Raw genomic sequence first — 19294 nt, 5'->3', positions numbered from 1 at the left:
CTGTGAGGCACAGTCAGTAGCTGAGGCAGTGTTAGGATCAAGTGCAGCCACTGTGCCAAAAATAAAAACAACAGCTTTCTGCTTCAGTTGGAAGATGTGGGCTCTAAAATTCTGTCTCCTGGCCGGGGCGGGGGTGGGGGTGGTGGCGCACGCCTTTAATCCCAGCACTCAGGAGGCAGAGGCAGGTGGATCTCTGTGAGTTAGAGGCCAGCCTGGTCTACAAGAGCTAGTTCTAGGACAGGCTGCAAAGCTACAGAGAAACCCTGTCTCAAAAAACAAAACAAAACAAAAAATGATTCTATCTTCTGACACCATGCCTGCAGCTTGTGTCCATGCTCCCTATTATGATGTACTCTCTTGTCCTGAGCCAGGTCCTCTGTGGTCTCTGAGAGAGAGGAGAGGGGGGGGGAGGGAGAAAGAGAGCGCTCTGCTATATGGTAAACACTGGCATGTGTTTTATGTGGAGAAGAGAAGAAAAAGCCATCAAAACTTTGTCAGTTTTTTCTTTTTCAAATTTCCTGCTTCAGCTTAATTTTTTAAGTGAGAAAAACCAATAATTTTTGCTATTAAATTTCTTACATTGTTTCCCATCTAGAAATAACAGAAGAGCTAAAGAATAATATAGCATCCATTAAAACATTTTCTAACAAGGTTGGGGCAGGCAAGCCAAACAGTACCTCGGGGCATATTGTGAATCCGCAGAAGACCTCATTCTGAAGCAGTGGGGCTGGGGAGGGCAGCAGAGACCTCTTTGCCAGGGAGGAAGACCTTGACTGCAGGATCCTCTCCAGTTAGAGCCTGCTCCTCCCTCCCACCCTCTCCCTTTGCACTGCGCTGCCCTGTGCCTCTGGGCACTCTCTCTGAAGGTAATATCAGTGGACTGGTTAATTAAGCCAGCAAGGTTCTTAAAGACATTTGCATTTTGCTGTCTCCATTAGAGTTCCTCGGGCAGCAAAAACCTTTTCATGCTTGGGCAGAATGCTGCCTCAGAAAAATACTGACATTCCTGATCTGCCCCTGGAGGCTTTGTATTTTCTACACATGACACATATGTCAGAACTGTCAGGACCCTATTCTTGTCTGCCTCTGCAGCATGAAATTAACCCGTGAGCACCAGATGCTGTAAGATTCTGACTCTTGACTCTGTCACCGTGGATGCCAGTGTCGATCTGTGAGCTGACACAGAAAAGCCTGAGAGACAGAACCTGCCTTTCAGCACACCTCACCTTGCCTCCTGAAGGGATACTGTGTCCCTGATGTCTACTGCCTGCTTTGCTGGAACCTTCTTCTTATCTGGGATTCATAGATCAGTGAAAACAGCCAGGGAATGGGACTGTGCTATGCTGAAGCTTTTAGCAAGAGGGCAGGGAAGAAAAGCGCGCGAGAGAAAGAGCAGGTTCAGGAAAGGGACATCATCAGTAACCAAAACAGAATGCTGCTTTGTGTTGGTTTTCATTGCAGGGATACGGAGGCTTTTCTTTTTTGTTTGTTTGGTTGGTTTTCTGAGACATGAATTCTCTATGTAACAGCCCTGGCTGACTGTCTTGGAACTCATTTTGTAGACCAGGCTGACCTCAAGCCCACAGAGATCCATCTGCCTCTACCTCTCAAGTGCTGCAGTTAAAGGTGTGTGCCACCACTGCCTGGCTATTGGGGGTTTTCAGAGGCCCTGATCTATTGACCATATAAATGCTGCTGTATCTGATCAGGTAAAGCCATGCACATGTTAATAAAGGGAATACTTTGTCAATTAAATGTGACAATTGTAAATACATACTGTGGTCAAATGTAGGGATTCTGTCATGAGTGCCTTATGTTAGAAACAGAGAGGACATTTGTGTCTTTCCACAGTGTCAGAATCCATTGAATAACAAACCGACTTGCGTCAGTTTCAGTGACGTCAGTTTGCCAAATAATCTGCCTCAGTGATCTGGCTGAGGTGAATGCAGGCTCTTTTACTGCTTTTTACTAATATTAACTCTCATATCACACCATGCACAGGATACAATGAATATATCTCTATAAATCTACATGTATGTACGTGTGTGTGTGTGTGTGTGTGTGTGTGTGTGAGAGAGAGAGAGAGAGAGAGAGAGAGAGAGAGAGTTACAGAAAGAATACAAGTTAGCAACAGTAGTAGTATAAGAGCTTTTAGAAGTTGATGGACTGAAATGCATTATTAAATTTCATATATCATCAAATGCATATATTAATAAGATAACAAGTCCAAACCAGCCTTAAGGAAGAAGCCTTTGCTGTAGAGTTCAAGCCATGAAAGAGTCTGAGCTGAGACTAAAGATGTGGCCAGTTACAGAGACAAAACAACGGAACCCAGTCTGCAGCAGGAACAGCAGGCCTAAGTCCAGAGGCGCATGCGTGTGGATGGCTGTGCCAACAGTGGAAGACTGAGCTGACAGCCTAGGGACAATTGAGACTTCTCTGCCTGTCATTCCTTGGTGCATGCTCTAGATACCAAATGATGGGTTGGTGTGGGCCCCTGTGATGACCAATTTATGAAATAGAGGTAAAGGAGTTACATCCTCTTTTTGGTCTTTATGTCTGATAAGTTCTTGGGCTTGGTTCTGCTGATATAATTTTAATGTACTCATATGCCCCTGCAGTCTCAATTGACCTTCATACATTGATAGATTAGCAAATTTCTACTGCTAAAATAATGTCATCCAGCTGTGTTAACGTGGTTTGTACTGAACAGATGATGGTGTTTGTGAGTCCAACTGCATGTAATTATCTTCCATCCTCAAAATGGGAGTCAAAAATCTGTTTGTAAAATGGAGTCTTTCAGGGCAAGGTACAACCTGGAAACTATTTTACACACTATTAAGTAACTGAGACTAGAACATGTATACACGGACTGAAGAAAGAGGTGAGTCTGAACTCCTGGCTGGACAGCCCTGCTCTCTTGGCCCTAACCCCTGGGGACACATCCCATGCCCAACCCCTCCTACTGGGCAAAGCCCCAGTGACCAGAGAACAGCGTCCTTTGTGCCCACCCTCAACCATCTTCCACTGGAGCCACAGGCCCCACCTGAACCTGGAAGAAGAGCGACCACTGGAACTGTGGGCCACAGCTGCACTGATTGGGGTAAAAGATGGGTAGATGGCATGTAAGGATACATTGAACAACAGAAAGAGCAGGATGGCAGCACCAGAAACTAGTGGTTCTGTGATAGCAAGACCAGAACATCCAATACAGATGAAGCAGAAGAAAATGGGCATAAAAATAACGTTATGAAGATGATATAGGCCCTTAAAGAGGAAATGAAAAATTCCCTTAAAGAAATGGAAGAAAAGACAAACAAGCAAACAAAAAACAGAAGAAATCAATAAATCCCTTAAAGAAAAAAACAATCACACCTGGCAGTGGTGGCGCATGCCTTTAATCCCAGCAGTCGGGAAGCAGAGACAGGTGGATCGCTGTGAGACCAGCATGGTCTACAAGAACTAGTTCCCAGGATAGGCCCCAAAGCTACAGAGAAACCCTGAAAAAAAAAAAAAGGATAAACAAATGAAGGAAACAGTTCAAGAAAAGACTTGAAAATTGAAATAGAGGCAATAAAAAAAACACAAACGAAGGAATTTCTGGAAATGGAAAAGCTGAGTAAATCAGGAACTACAGATGTAAGCATAAACAACAGCATACAAGAGATGGAAGAGAAAATCTCAGGCATTGAAGATATGGTAGGGGATTTAGACTCATTGGTCAAAGAAAATGTTTAATACAACAAATTCTTAACACAAAATATCCAGGAAATGTGGTACACCTTGAAAAGACCAAACCTAAGAATAATAGAGATAGATAGAAGAACTCCAGCTCAAAGGCACAAAAATATGTTCAACAAAGTAATAAAGAAAACTGTCCCAATCTAAAGAAGGACATGCCTATGAAAATACAAGAAGTTTACTGAACACCAAATAGACTAGACCAAAAAAAAAAAAAAAAGGTCTCCTCACCACATAATAATCAAAACATAGCCGGGCGGTGGTGGCGCACGCCTTTAATCCCAGCACTCGGGAGGCAGAGGCAGGTGGATCTCTGTGAGTTTGAGACCAGCCTGGTCTACAAGAGCTAGTTCCAGGACAGGCTCTAAAGCCACAGAGAAACCCTGTCTCGAAAAACCAAAAAAAAAAAAAAAAAAAAAAAAAAATAATCAAAACATGAAATATACAGAGTAAAGAAAGACTATTAAGAGCTGCAAAGGCAAAGGAAAAAAGTCAAGGAACATATAAAGGGAGACCTATCAGAATTACACCTGACTTCTCAACGGAAACAAATAAAGCCAGAAGGTCCCGGGCAGATGCTATGTAAAAACTAAGAGACCAAGGGTAACAGTCCTGACTGCTATACCCAGCAAAGGTCTCAATTACCACAGACAGAGATAACAAGATATTTCAAGACAAAACCAGGTTTTAAACAATATCTCTCCACAAATCTAACACTATAGAAAGTAAAAGAAGGAAAACCCCAACCCAAGGAAGTTAGCCACACCCATGAAAGCAAATCTCAAAGAAGGGAAAAACACACTCTATACCACCAGCAACAACAAAAACAAAAATATCAGGAACTAACAATCACTGGTCATTAATATCCATTAATATCAATGGACTCAATTCACCGATAAAAACACACAGGCTAACAGATTGGATATGAAAACCGAATACATCCTTCTGCTGCATAAAAGAAATACACCTCTACTTCAAAGACATTGCCTCAGAGTAAAGGGTTGGGAAAAGATTTTCCAAACAAACCTAAGAAACAAGCTGGTGTAATTATTCTAATAGCTATCACAATAGACTTCAAACTAAAGGTTGTCAAAAGAGATGAAGAAGGACATTTCATATTTGTCACAGAAAAATCCATCAAGATGAAGTCTCAATTCTCATCATCTATGCCCCAAATAAAAGGGCATCCATATTTGTAAGAGAAACATTACTAAAGCTTAAATCACACATCAAGCCCCACGCACTAATAGTGGGAGACCTCAACTCCCCACTCTCACCACTGGACAGGTCTGCCAGACAGAAACTTAACAGAGTTCTAAGAGAACTAACAGATGTTATGACTCAAATGGACTTAACAGACACCTATAGAACATTCCCCCCAAACACAAAAGAATATATATATATATATACCTTCTTCTCAGCACCTCTTGGAACCTTCTCTAAAGTGGACCACATGATTGGTAACAAAGCAAACCTTAATAGATACAAAAAAAATTGGAATAATCCCCTGTATCTTATCGGATCACCATGACTTAAAGTTAGAATTCAACAACAGAGCAAATTCCAGAAAGCCTACAAACTAATGGAACCTGAATATTGCCCAGCTGGATCACGCCTGGGTCAAGAAAGAAATAAAGAAATTAAAGACTTCTAGAATTCAAAGGAAATGAATGTACGACATACCCAAACTTATGTGACACTATGAAATGCAGTACTAGGAGGAAAGGTTATAGCACTAAATGCCTACACTTTTTTAAAAAAATGGAGAAATCCCATATTAATGAATCAACAGAATACCTGAAAGCTATAGAACAAAAAGAAGTAAACTCACCCAGGAGGAGTAGATGACAGGAAATAATCAAAATGAAGGCTGAAATCAATAAAATAGAAACAAAGAGAGTAATATAAAAAAAAATCAGTGAAACAAAGGAGTTGGTTCTTCAAGAAAATCAACAAGATAGACAAATTCTCATCCAAACTAAACAAAAGGCAGAGAGAAAATATCCAAATTAACAGAATCAGAAATGAAAAGGAGATTTAACAACAGACACTGGGGAAATCCAGAGAATCATCAGGTCATATTTCAAAAACTTGTATTCCACAAAATTGGAAAATGTAAAAGAAATGTACAATTTTCCAGGTAGGTCCCACATACCAAAATTAAATCAAGACCAGATAAACAATTTGAATAAACCTATAACTCCTAAGGAAATAGAAACAGTCATTAAAAGTCTCCCAACCAAAAAAAGCCCAGGGTCAGATGACTTCAGCGCAGAATTCTACCAGAACTTCACAGAAGAGCTAATACCAATACTCCCCCAAGTATTCCACACAACAGAAACAGAAGGAACATTGCCAAACTCCTATTACGAGGCTACAGTTACTCTGATACCCAAACCACACAAAGATGCAACAAAGATAGAGAACTACAGACCAATCTCCCTCATGAACATCGATGTAAAAATACTTAATAAAATACTGGCAGTCTGCATCTAAGAACACATCAAAAAAAAAAAAAATCCTCCACCATGACCAAATAGTCTTTATCCCAGAGATGTAGGATTGGTTCAACATACAGAAATCTGTCAATGTAATCTACCATATAAACAAACTGAAAGAAAAAAAACAAATGATCATCTCATTAAAAGCTGAAAAAGCCTTTGACAAATCCAGTACCCTTCGCGATGAAGGTCTTTGGAGAAATACAAGGAACATATCTAAATATAATAAAAGAAATTTACAGCAGCCAACAGCTAGCATTAAATTAGGTGGAGAGAAACTCAAAGTGATAAACTTTTGGAAATAAACCACACGAGCAACCCAGATACAAAAAGGCTGTTGACAAAGTTTAGAATCCTTTAATGAAGAGAGTTAAGAATCAAAGGAATATATTTCAAAATAACAAAAGCTATACATGACAGATCTCTAGTCAACATGATACTAAATGAGGAAAACTGAAGGCATTTCCTCTGAAATGAGGAATGAGACAAAGGTACCCATTCTCTGCTCTTACTCAGTGTAGTGTTCAAAGTCGTAACTAGGACAGCAAGACAAGAGAAGGAAGTAAAGGGGACACAAATAATATAGGAAAAAGCAAAAGGATCCCTATTTTTATACGGCATGATCCTATATTTAAAAGATTCTAAAGACTCGATCAGAAAACCCTGAGACCCAATACACACTTCAGCAAAATATCAGAATACAAAACTAACATATAGAAATATCACTTATATTTCTATATATAATAGCTAACTTCCTAAGAAAGAAATAATGGAAAAAAATCCTATTTACCATAAAAACAGATCAATAAAAGACCTGGAAACAAGCCCACCCAAGGAAGTACAGACCTCTGAAATGAAAACTTGAGGTATTGAAGACTGACATTAGAGGGGAAGCCCTAACTGCGTGTGTAGAGTCATAAAGATGAGCATATTACCAAGTTGTCGCTATAGGTAACACCCTAATAAAAATCCCATTAATATTCTTCACAGAAGTATAAGAAAGTAGTGAAAATTGACACAGAAGCATAAAAAAAATTGAAGTGGCCAAAGCAATCCTCAGATTATATCAGTAAGCTATAGCAGCAAACTGTAAGGTACTAACAGGAGAAAAAAGATATGTAGACCAATCACACAGTCAGGGCAGCCGCCGAATCTTTGACAAATGTATCAAAAACATGTATTACAGAAAAAGCATCTTCAACAAATGGAAAACTGGATTTCTACCTGTAGAATAGAGAAATTAGACTAGCTTCCTGTCTTTCATTCTCACAAAAATCAAACTGGATCAAAGATGTCAACATAAGAGTAAACGTGTGAAATACTGGTAGAAAACTAGTGGAAATACTTAAGACCCAGAGAAGAGTATTCTGAAAAGGAAATTCCAAGTTTATATACTTTCTACATGAAATTAGAAAGCTTCTTTACACCTCAAGGGAAATACTCAGCATTGTGAAGAGACAGCCTCAAATATGAGCATATGGAGCTGGAAGATGGCTCAGAAAAGGCACTGGTCACCAGCGTGAACCTATGCTTGAGGCCTGGGATCTACACGGTGGAGGGAGAGAACCACGTGCCCAGGTTGTCCTCTGGTGACTGCTGGCATTGCAGACATGCACCAGACAGTGCAGGTGAAGACATGTCTTTCCCAACTGTATACTGCACAGAGAACTTATATCTGGGGTATATAAAGAAAGATGAAGCTGGGGGTGCTTGCCTTTAATCCCAACAGATGGATCTCTGAGTGCTCAAGGCCAAACTGGTCAGCAGAGTTAGTTCAAGGACAGCAAAGACTCCACAAAGAAACCCTGTCTCAAAAAAACCTAAACAAACAAACAAACACAAAAAGACAAAAATTAAACACCAGCAAAATTTTAAAGAACTAGATAGACCATTCTAAAAGAATTAGTATAAATTGCCAGTAAATATTTGAAAAGGTGTTCAGCTTCCTCAGCCATCAAAGAAAGGTAAATTAAAACTGCTTTGAAATTCCATCTTACCCAAGAGAGAATGACTATCATCAAAATAACAAATGGCCAAGATCTGCGGAAAGAAAAGCCGTATTCGTGACCAAATTGAAACTGGTACCGCCACTATTGAAGTCGGTATGAAAGGCAGCTTCTGGATAATCCAGCTATGCCAGTCCTGGGTGTGTGCCCAGACACCTTGTCACAGCATGTCACAGATGCGCTCACGTCAGTAGCTGAGGGTCCCTGGAATGACCATCCTGCGTCTTATTCCAGACATGCCTGTTTTGTCCAGAAACATTAGAATGCTTGTATCTATTATCTTGGAAAATAGCAAATTTTTAGAGACTAGTGGCAAATTCCTGCCACTGAAAGAGTTCATGTTCCTGGCTTCTGCTCCCAGAAGCTCCAGGACAACTCCAGGAAGACCTAGACAGCCCCCCTTCATGAAACCCTACCTTCTGTGGTGGGAACAAACACTTCTAACCTCAACCTTGAGCCCCTGTTTATTCCAAGTCATTAGCCTCCTGCATCTTTCTCCTCTGCAGCATTTGTGACCCTAAAATGTCTTCTAGAGAGCCTCACTTCCTGCAGGTTCTGACATCTGTCTGTCCTCTCAATAGCAGTGCCATGTCCTGTGCGGGAAAGATGGCTAGCTGCATCCTGTCTCACAGTAGGGTCATGTTTCCTCTCTCTGACTCAATTCTTTGGGAGTTTCTGAGTGTTGTACTCAGTGGTCTTGCTGCTTTATCAGGCCCTTTGCTCAGAATTGGAGAGGGTAGGCTTGGTGGCAGGTGGCATGAAAGGGACCAGCATTGATACTGGATGTGGGGACAGGAGCATCGGGACCTCTTGTCCTGCATTTCATGGTTAGCCTTAACAGGGTGTCTGAAAATTGGCAGCTGTGAAACCATGAGTCATTTAAATGTGACTTTCCCTGACTTAGAAATAGACATTTTTTTTCTAAGGGATCTAATACTTGACTAATTAACTCTACCTTCTGGCTAGAATGTGTAACCTTGGAAGTGCTGCTATATTTAAAATAATCTCTAAGAATGACAGTATGGAATTTCTGCTTTTCATGGCACCTTAATTAATTTGTTTTGTAAAGCACTTCAGGTGGTGATTATTTTTTTAACTTGTTGGTGCTTCAGGTCCCACCTGGAGAGGGCCCAGGCCGTGCCTCCTGGAAGGAGGTGGTGTGTGCCTGGTGCCCAGTGCAGATGCAGACCCAGAACTGCTTGCGGGGCTCATTGGACAGCTTTAGTGACCAGTGCAGAACTCTGGTCTTGGCAGAAAGACGGTTTCTGTGGCCTAGAGCTGCAGAGGGACAGGTTGCTGACCCCCCCAGAACAGCTAGACCAGGCTTATTAGCATGTCACCCAGCCTGTCTGTGGGCCAGCCTCCTGTGTGCCCAGGTGTTTCCTCCCTGCCTGCCTCCCTCCCTCTGTTTCTCCTAATCTTCCTTCCTTTTTTTTCACCCCTTGTATCCTTTGTAGTTTGCATTGAAAATATCCTGAAGAATAATTATGAAAAACACAAAAAACCCACAAAATTAACTTCCTTACTTTTAGATTTGACTTTTAATTTCCTGGAGCTGAAGATAAAACCAGCTGCTTAGCTCTCCTGTCAGATGAAGTGGGCAAATGTGTGGAGGCTGAGGAGGAAGTTTGTTCTTAGCACTTAACCCTGCCCACTTCCCAACAGGGCTGAGATCCTCCTGTCTCATTCCCCGAACTTGTATCTGGCATTAGCTACCTTCCTGTGTGTGTCTTGATGCGCTTCTCTTTGGGTCGGGTTTAGAGAGCTCTTCGCTTCCTGTACCTAGGGCTGGTATCTAATACGGGGAAACTTGACCCATTGTTTTTAAACATTTTCTAGCCCCCTTTCTTTTCCTAATTCCCTCTTCTATTAGATGAATCCTGATGGTCTTTTCTGATTCCTGTCAGCTTTCTTTATTCCTTCTCATTCTGCTCCTATAACCTACTATTTTAAATACTGTCTTTAAAGTCACTGGTTTCTTATGCTTACTCAGGCTCGCTCCTGATACTTGATGGTGTTTAGTCTTTGTGTTCTTCATCTGTAGGAATTTTTAAAATTCATTTTCAAAGAGAGTAATAAAGCAAATCTAACTGGCCATGGTCTAGGAGCACAGCTTCAGGTTGCCCCAATACCATCTTCTAACATGGTGTCAGTTTCCCAAAGTTTCTGTGGACTGGACACAGGTGTGTGCTTTGGGACAGAGCAGAACTCTTTGTTACAGGTTATCTTGGTGTCATCTTGACCTTTTGTTGGGAGAGTGAGGGAGCTGCTTGTAAGTCTGAAAGGACTTACCTGATAGTCACGAGGCCACAATAAATGACCGTTGAAGGGCTAAAGGTGGCCCAAGACTGTCTGCCGTCATGAACATTCTATCTCTCCACAGTCAGCCATGGTAACCTGTCCCTCAGCCTTGTAGAGTGTTAAACACGTTTTGCTGAGTGTTTGTTTTCCAAAAAATCTGAGTTCACAGTTTCTTTTGATGGTCAAGCAATCACATTTTGTGCATTCAAAGATCAAATATTGATTTGTGTCCCAATGTGTTCATCCACAGGATGAGAGGCTGGGTAGCTGCACACAGTCACCAGGAGCAGTAAATACCAAACTCTCACACCAGCTGTCATGATCCAGGTCTAAGTGCTTTCACCCTCTGTATCTGGCAAACATGTGACATATAAAAAAATAGGAATATTATACCTATTGTCAGCATAACCAACACAGTGTGGTCTGAGGAGTTAAAGGCAATTGCTGAGAGAAGAGGGTATATTTAAACTGCTTAGATAATGTTGCTCGTCTGTAGTTATTTGTATTTGATAAGATGGTTTAATTGATGTTTGGGTTATTAAAAATGACTTACTACGTTTTGATTATAGATTTCCTTCTTAATAAGTTAATTTCATAGCTGTAACCTCATTAAAGGTGAATAGTTCAAATTATCGGAAATGTTCTAAAGTACAAACTACCAGTAGTACAAAAGCAACTGAAGAGAGGAGGATTCGGTTCAGTTCCAGTTTACTCCGTCACTTCACTCGACAGTCGGCACCACGTGCGGGTGCTCTGCTGCCCTTAGGGGACCCCTCCTATGAAACACTGCCCACTACATCTTCCCTCATCAGTCAATCCGAGAAAACCCTTCCCAAGCATGCCCAAGGGCCAGCACGATCCAGACAGTTCTCATTGAGATTCCCTTCACTGGTGATTCACATCATATCAAGTCGATAATCAAAACTTAACTCTCATAAGCAGTTTAGATAAGAAAAAAGTTGCCAGGAGGGGTAAGTTGCATTTATAGGATAATCTCTATAAGGACCTTTTCCTAATTTTTTGTTTCCAACAAAAATCAAGAGTCTGTTGAGCATACTTTCCTGGCTGCTGAAACAAATGTTCATTAGCAAGAGGAAGGAGGGGATTGGGCTGTCTCGCGTAAACTTTCTTGCCTTCATACGTGGTGTCATTTAGATGGCTGGACATAGGCCTGCCTGTTTCCATACATTGGTGTTGTTTAAATGACAGAGGAAGGAGACCAGGATACAGTCCTGTTCCATGGCTCATGTCAGTCATCTGAACTGCTGAGAAGTGTGGCTGCTACTTACTGCCTCGTGACTATCAGGTCAGCCTACCAGGTGAGCCTCTGCAGCTAGCCATCAGCTCACTGGAGCCAAGGCAACTGCACATCCTTCCTGGCCTGATGTTGGCACAGAATGGCCGAGCACTGGTAGAGGTGTAGATCTCCCTTCCCACCACTGCTATGATAGAGTGTGAAGAGACTCAGAACTGAAGGAAGCCAGCATAGATTGTTGGAATAATCAGCAAAGTAATGACTTTACATTTAAAGACTCAAGTTGCAGGGCTGGAGAGATGGCTCAGTGGTTAAGAGCACTGCCTGCTCTTCCAAAGGTCCTGAGTTCAATTCCCAGCAACCACATGGTGGCTCACAACCATCTGTAATGAGATCTAGTGCCCTCTTCTGGCCTGCATGCATGCATGAAGACAGAATGCTGAGAATACGGTATACATAATAAATAAATAAATCTTTAAAAAAATAAAGACTCAAGTTGCACTTAGAATGAATACATAGAAAACATTGAGTTAGATTATAGCCAAAAGAGTTTTACATGAGATGAAAGCCACATGTATCGATTGAACTACGAATCTACTACTTACACCAACTTGAAGGTGTCACTTTGTGCTTCAGTTGATTTTAGCCTGTTCATTAAATGACCCTAGAAGAAATTTTGCTGTGTCAATAAAGTAATATCAGACCCATTAATAAGTGGTGTTAAGGAAAGAGCTTAAAATAAATCAGCCTGCAAAATTATGAGCTTGTGTGGCCTGGGGTTGGATGGAAGTTTTAAAATGGGGCTTCAGAAACTAATCTAGGGTTGGGTGTGGTGGAACCAGTAGACAGGTTCCAGGATAGCCAGGGCTACACAGAGAAACCCTGTCTTGAAAGCCCCTCCCTACAAAACCAGATCTAGGAGGAATATTCACGCAGAATGCCTCCGCTACGAGATCACCTCTGTCAGTGCTGAACCTTATGGATTCACTTCCCCTACGAGATCACCTCTGTCAGTGCTGAACCTTATGGATTCTCTTCTTTTCCTTCTAGGCCCCTGCTCTTCCAGACAAGTGAGCACGTGGCTGATAGTCCGGCCGTGGGGGATGTGATTCCATTCAGCATCATCATTCAGTTTCTGTTCACAAGAGCACCGGCCGAACTGAAGTCCCCCTTCCAGGTAATGAAGTGACAGCAGAACCATGGGCTCTTTCTGAGTCACTTTGTAAACAAGTCTCCTCACTGAGTGGGCTACTGGCCACCCTGCTTTATTTGGCCATGGATGTCTCCCTGAACGTGACCAGAGATGGAAGAAAACTCTGGGAACCTGCATGTTTTCGCAGCAGGGAGTCAGATTTACCTTATGAGTCCAGAACTGGCCCTTAAAAAAAAAAAATCTCAACTGACTAAGGTGGCCCATGCCTATAATTTTAATACTTGGGAAGCTGAAGCTAGAGGATTGCCATGCCTTCCTTGCCAGCCTGAACTACAGAGTGAGATCATCACTGTCATTATCAGACAAAACAAAACAGACACAAGTAATTTCTATTCACAAAGCCCTGTTTGGGCCGTGTCAGTTGTCAGATCTTGAGGCTTTTTGGTAATCAGTTGCATGAAGGCCTGTGCCACGTTCTGAAATTCCTCAGTCCAGAAGGAAATTTCACCTTGAGTGTCATGAACTGCTATTTGTGCCAGTATTTGCTAAAGAATGTACTTTCTTCTCTGGTGGCATCCCTGAAGAGGGCAGAGTGGTCCCATGCACGCTTCTCCCAGTGGCTGGACGATCATCCATCTGAAAAGGACAGGCTCCTCCTTCTCAGGTAAAGCTGCGTGTTCTGTAGGGCTTCTGGTTCTTCAGACCTTCACACCCTCCTTTGTGCTGGCCGATGCCTGATACAGCCCTAGAGCACAGGCTCCAGCTGTAAAATGGATTCACTTTGGCTCTGCATTTTTTGTCATTTTTATGTGCTGCATTCACTGAAACAGTAGCACTCAGATGTGAGTGAAATTTGAACAGTAACAGTTCTTGGCAGGAAAGGACCACTGAGAATCTACTTAGATACCACACATTCTCTGGTTGTGGTCTGAGAATACATTTCTGTGTGTACCTATGCCCAAGTGTATGTGCACATCTCCAGCCATGAGCATGGTGGAGGGGCATTTGTGTGTGCAGCTTGAGCATGTTTTTCCCATCTCCCTTCTGAAGCCTTCCTTAGAAAACATCCACAGACCTCCTCCCCATCCTGCGGCTTCGCCAGAGCTGGGCAGCATTTCCTTTAGCTCAGCTGACTCAGCAGACTTTATTGGCACCGTCTTCTCTCAGCTTCACCTGTTTCTGCTTTTCTGGTCTCCTCCCCATCCCATTCCATCTGCTAAATTGCTGCCTTTTATCTTTTTCTTAAATGTCATTGCCCACATTTTGTTTCTCGCTTTTTTGTCTTAGTCTGTATAGATTTTCCATCCCCAGTTGAGCTGGTGCACTCACCCCCATGAAGCCCATTCACCTGCATGGAACCTTAGGCTGATACACTTGCTCTCAGACATCTGGACTCATGTACCACAGAAATCTCAGCCCCCCGCCCCCAGTTGTTGTAATTTAATCGTCCCTCACACACCTACGTTCCTGTATCCCCTGTCATGGGAGGTCACCGTCATCTACCCAGCCTAGATCATCATGAGTCAGCCCGTCAGCTCGTTCTCTAGTGGCAGCGACCATCGCTCTTTAACTGAAGCCATTCTCTACCCTGCATTCTTGGTCTGTGGATATATGGCAGACCAGCTAGGCCATCTGATCCTCAGTGCAGGTGTGAGACATATGGAGGTCATTCTTGGCTGTGTGCACAAGGTGCCACCTACTGGTGCAGTGCATCCACTGAAGAAGCCCAGATCTCCCTGGAAACACCAGCCCATCCGCTTCTGAGAATGGCACCAAGCCACAGGTGTGGTGTAGGAGCCGTAGGAAACCTGTGTGGGACAAGGAACATGAGCTGGGGCTTCTCTTTCCTCGAGAGGAAGCTGACCCCGAAATGGAAAAGGCTGCTGGGTAAGCTTCCTGTCAGTACCCAGGCCTCCCATGTGAGGGAATTTGGGTCTCCTCTAACTTGTTGACTTGCAATGTCTCTGACTTTTTTTCTTAGTCCCAAAAGTCACTCACCTTCAATGTACTTGGTGATGAGAGAGGATACAGCAGGGCTTGATTTTGTCTTGTTAACGACTTGGAATGAGCTCGTCCACATGGCTGTCCTGCTTGGGTGATCACAGATCTGGTCTGCTTTTTAAAATGCCCCTCAGCAGTGCTGTTGCTAAGCCCATCCTCAGCAAGATTAAGTCATGATCCCAAGAGCTGCCTCTCACCATCCCTGTACCTGCAGAGCCCAGAGCCTTCTTGCCTCGAGCAGGAAGTGCAGCTGCCTGGGGACCCACAGCAAGCTGGCTCTCAGCAAGGAAGGGCCTTTGTCTGGTACCTCAAGATGAATTAGGACCCAGCCTGCCAGAACACCACTGGATGAGTCTCACCCTGTAGACAGACCCAGGGCAAACGTTGGTCTGACGTCAGCATTTCCTTCAGCTTTGGAAGCAAGCCTTGGGAGAGCCTCGTTCTGCTCCTCCCAGTCATCTGTCAGGCTGTTAGAACTAGGGCACGGTGTTCAGTAGTAAAGTATGGCTGCAGAATAGATTGCAAACGGTGAGTTCTCTTCTGTCCTGGTCTCTGTCACCGTTTGACATTAGGTATTTTTCTGGAACTTGAATAGGTAACAGTGAAGTTAACTTCAAAGTCAGAGCAATCACTGATCCAGGCCACGTGGGGAAATGGTGGAGGGGGAGCGGTGCACCAGCTTAGCCACCAGGAAGGTGCTCCAGTGCAGAGGTGGCCACCTGGCTCAGACCATGCTTTCACTGAAGAGAAAACATCAGTCTGCACGCAGAGATTCCCTAAGTCTGTAGAAATGGTTGTCTCTACCACAAACCTGTGTATCTTACTTCGTATTTGCAGGAAAGAAGTGATACATCTAACTGTAGTCCTCTGAGGACATTTAGGTCGAAACCATTTAGACTTCAGTAGCCTTATGGCAAATTTATCTATTGTTAAAGAAAACATTTGGTACCATATGAATCCGTGAACCCTTAAGCTTCTTGCCATTGTCTAGAAAAAATCTCCCAGATTGTCTATTTCTAAAAGCCTTAAAATGTCTGTATGGAAGGGAACGTTAGGTGCCTCCTTGTGCTTATCCCTGCCAGTAGATCCAGTTCTAGGCACTAAGTGCCTGAGATCGATATATCAGGAACTGCTAAACCAGGAGAAAGCTGGGGCCTAACTGCTTTTGGGGATATAGGAGGTTACTTAGGTTCTAAGTACTGATCAGAATGAATTTTAATGTCTGACAAATAATTTACTGTTTATAAAATATCTACTTGCTGTGTCACGTAACAGTGTACCCTGTTAACATAAGCCAGTCCTTCAGTACTTATGGTCACTGCTTTTCTTCACTGAGGATAACTTCAGCAGTCTTATTTGGTTACAAACAAGCCTCTTATATAATTCTTGGCCTCACTTCCAAGAAAGCTAATGGTTTGCCGAAGCAAATGAAATAATTTAATAAGTGCTTGAAAACCTTGCCCTGATTTTATGTGAGAGGGCAGTACTATAGTTCTGTTTTTTGATGTGTATCAAAAGGCTAACCAAACTTATTTTGAGCCTCCGTCTATGCACTATACCATATCACTATGAATGCAAGAGACTGTTGTTGCTTTTAAAGTTCATTTTGTAAATAGAATGGATACAATGTGTCTACTCTGCAAAGTTCATTTGTAAGGGTTCCCATACTTTTAGACTGGCAAACTATATGTGTGCACACACATGCATGCACACACCCCACTGCCTCAGAGACGGTTGAACCCTTGGAGCTTACTCTACCGTATCTCTCAGGACATTTGTGGAGTCAGGGCACCTGCCTGTATGAGTATGGCAATTGGAAAAGAAAATTTTCTTCATGGAGAAATAACTAAGGGTTGGCTTTGATATGCTGCACTGGAACATTTGATAAATACTGCTTTCTACGAACATTGACTTCCACTCTTTGATAATAAGAATTGCTTAATGGGACTTGAGGCTGCACATGACCTGAGTACCACCTTGAGAAGGTGGGTTTGTTGTTTTTGAGACAAGGTGTCCTGGAACTCATTCTGAAGCCCAGGCTAGCCACAAACTCAAGAGATTCATCTACCTCTGCCTCCAGAGTACTGGGATTAGAAGGTATGCACCACCACCACCCAGCTGCTGAGAAGCTGGCTTCTTAATGGCCTGTCCATGCTTCCATAAGAGCTAAAAGACAGCATGAAGCCAAGAATTTAAGGATGCTGGGCATTGTGTAATCAGGCCTTTATATACACCTGTAACTTCAGGGTAATTGTTACCTGCTGTTAGGGTTTTATGCCAAAGGAAATGTTTAAAGCTGGGTCCTAAATAATAAAACACTATCCAGGGACAACACAAGAAAGGGTATTCATCCCAAGGTGTTCAGATAAGCAGAATGCATCTCTTTGTTGGGTACATGGGCTGGCATTAAACCAAACGCCCTCTGCCAACCCCTATCTTGGGAGAGACTGTTTCTGAGTAGAAAAATATCTCGGTCTCTTCTCTGACTGGGCAATGGACTCAGCCAGTAGTGAGTACAAACAGGTGATTTGCAGGCCATTTTTAGACTACACCAAACTGTCAAGAAGCCCAAGAAGCATAAAGGGCTGGGCAGTGGTTTATCACACAGCTGGGTTGTTCAGGTACCATCGTCTTGCAAACAAGGGAGAGCTGGTGATGTTGGAGAAGCAGTACTAGGATGGCGACCATCTCAGAAGTGCCAGTGCCGGCAGCTTTACAGGGTGGGGGACAAATGTGGAAACAGGATGGATATGCGCCAAGAGAACTGACTGCAGGGACGGCAATGAGCTTCAGCACTGGTTTCCTGGGCTCAAAAAGGAAAGACCAAGGAGCAGTGCTAAGCATTTGGGGTAGATCCAAGTGTTATTTCAGATCCAAAAGGCAGACAGGCCAGAGACAGCCCCCAACAGGTGAAGCAAGAACACACCTGACCACTATTTCCAGTGTTTGAGAACAAAGATGTGAGCAGAACAGTGGCAATTTATTCCTCTTTATAAAGAAGTACAAACCATTCTTGTAGCTTTAACAGCTGGAGATGCACAAGTTTTCCTGTGGAGACCAGTTATAAACTTAGGGGCCACCCTACAACTCTGCTGTGGTTGGGGAAAATGGCCCTAGTGAAGGGACTAGCCCAGGGCTGTGAATGTTGCTGCCATCGCTGATACCTGTCCCAGGGGCAATTGAGAATACCACGGAAGTAACCATGTGGTATCTATCACACACTAGTGCCTAAGTTCAGACTCGTCGCCTACCTGCCAAGAGCTAAGAGCCCTAAAATGCTGTAGCTGTGGGCTTCCAGTCTTACTATGTGTGCCCATGGTGCTTTCTCCTCTAGCTGAACTCCACGAACAAGCACAAGCTACAGCCACATATTCTCACGTAACTTCAGGATGGACACGGAGAAACACATGTAGTCTGTTACACACTTAAATGTGTAACAGACTAAATGGCTACTGTACTTTGTACCGCGTTTGAAGTACTGGTCTGTGGCCCTGGGCAGAGTAATTCCAGAAAGGGGCAGATATGTTATTTTCATAATTGTACTGCTGAAACTTTGATTTTATGCGATATTTTGACAGTTTTCTTTTGCATTCCCAGGGGAGCCCTGGAAGCTTATGTTCAATCAGTGAGAAGCAGAGAAGGCAAAGAATTTGCACCAGTTTATCCCATTATGGTCCAGCTGCTTCAAAAGGCTATGTCTACTCTTCAGTGATGTGCAGTCTCCATGCACCAACCCATGACTAAAGACCATAGTCATTTCTGTACTTCCTGTTGATCTTTCCTTGTTACTCTAGTTCTTCTATGTTACAATGTCAAAATAGATTAATCATCACAAACTTCAAATTGTACATATCTGATTTTCTTCATAAAGATACCCACCATTTTTTCCTTTTTCACATTTTTGAACAATGCAAAATAATTATGTGGGGTTTTTTGCCACCGTGCAGATTCTATATATCACTTTTAAAGGGACAAGATCAGCTCACCCTGCTTCCCCAACCAGTGCAGTGATTTTCAAATCTCACCCTGGAGTCTCACTGCTGGGGAGCTCTGGTGCACACCTGACAGAGGACTCTGTCCTCAAAGAGACACTGATGCTCTCAGAGACAGATGCACTGTGCAGTGTCCTTCACGACATGATGCTATACCTTTAAATGAAGCCAGGGTTTCCTTTATACTGTGTCATTTTATTTGAAACAGGCACTTGAGCTTTGGAACAAGGACATGTTAAAAAATAAAATTTTCTTTTCTACAAAGGTTCTCTATAAGTTCTTAATTTTCTATTGTCTTTACTCCATTACTAACGTTCTTTTTTAAAAATCCTACCAGAAACCTA

General features: G+C 42.8%; 1 protein-coding gene across 1 annotated transcript in view; it reads left to right on the top strand.

Moving 5' to 3' along the window:
* Cog5 (component of oligomeric golgi complex 5) overlaps window positions 1-19214 on the top strand; it is a 205809-nt gene extending 186595 nt beyond the window's left edge. Inside the window, exons 20-22 of the mRNA XM_038335916.1 lie at window positions 12855-12981; window positions 13542-13621; window positions 18556-19214. Coding sequence (XP_038191844.1) covers window positions 12855-12981; window positions 13542-13621; window positions 18556-18670 — 322 coding nt within the window. The 3' untranslated portion in view covers window positions 18671-19214. The remainder of the gene's footprint in view (window positions 1-12854; window positions 12982-13541; window positions 13622-18555) is intronic.
* Window positions 19215-19294: the final 80 nt, after the last annotated feature.

This window comes from Arvicola amphibius, chromosome 7, assembly GCF_903992535.2.
Source record: "Arvicola amphibius chromosome 7, mArvAmp1.2, whole genome shotgun sequence".
NCBI classification, from domain to species: Eukaryota; Metazoa; Chordata; class Mammalia; order Rodentia; family Cricetidae; genus Arvicola; species Arvicola amphibius.
The sequence above is the reverse complement of the archived record's forward strand: the minus strand, read 5'-3'. Positions and strand labels throughout refer to the sequence as shown.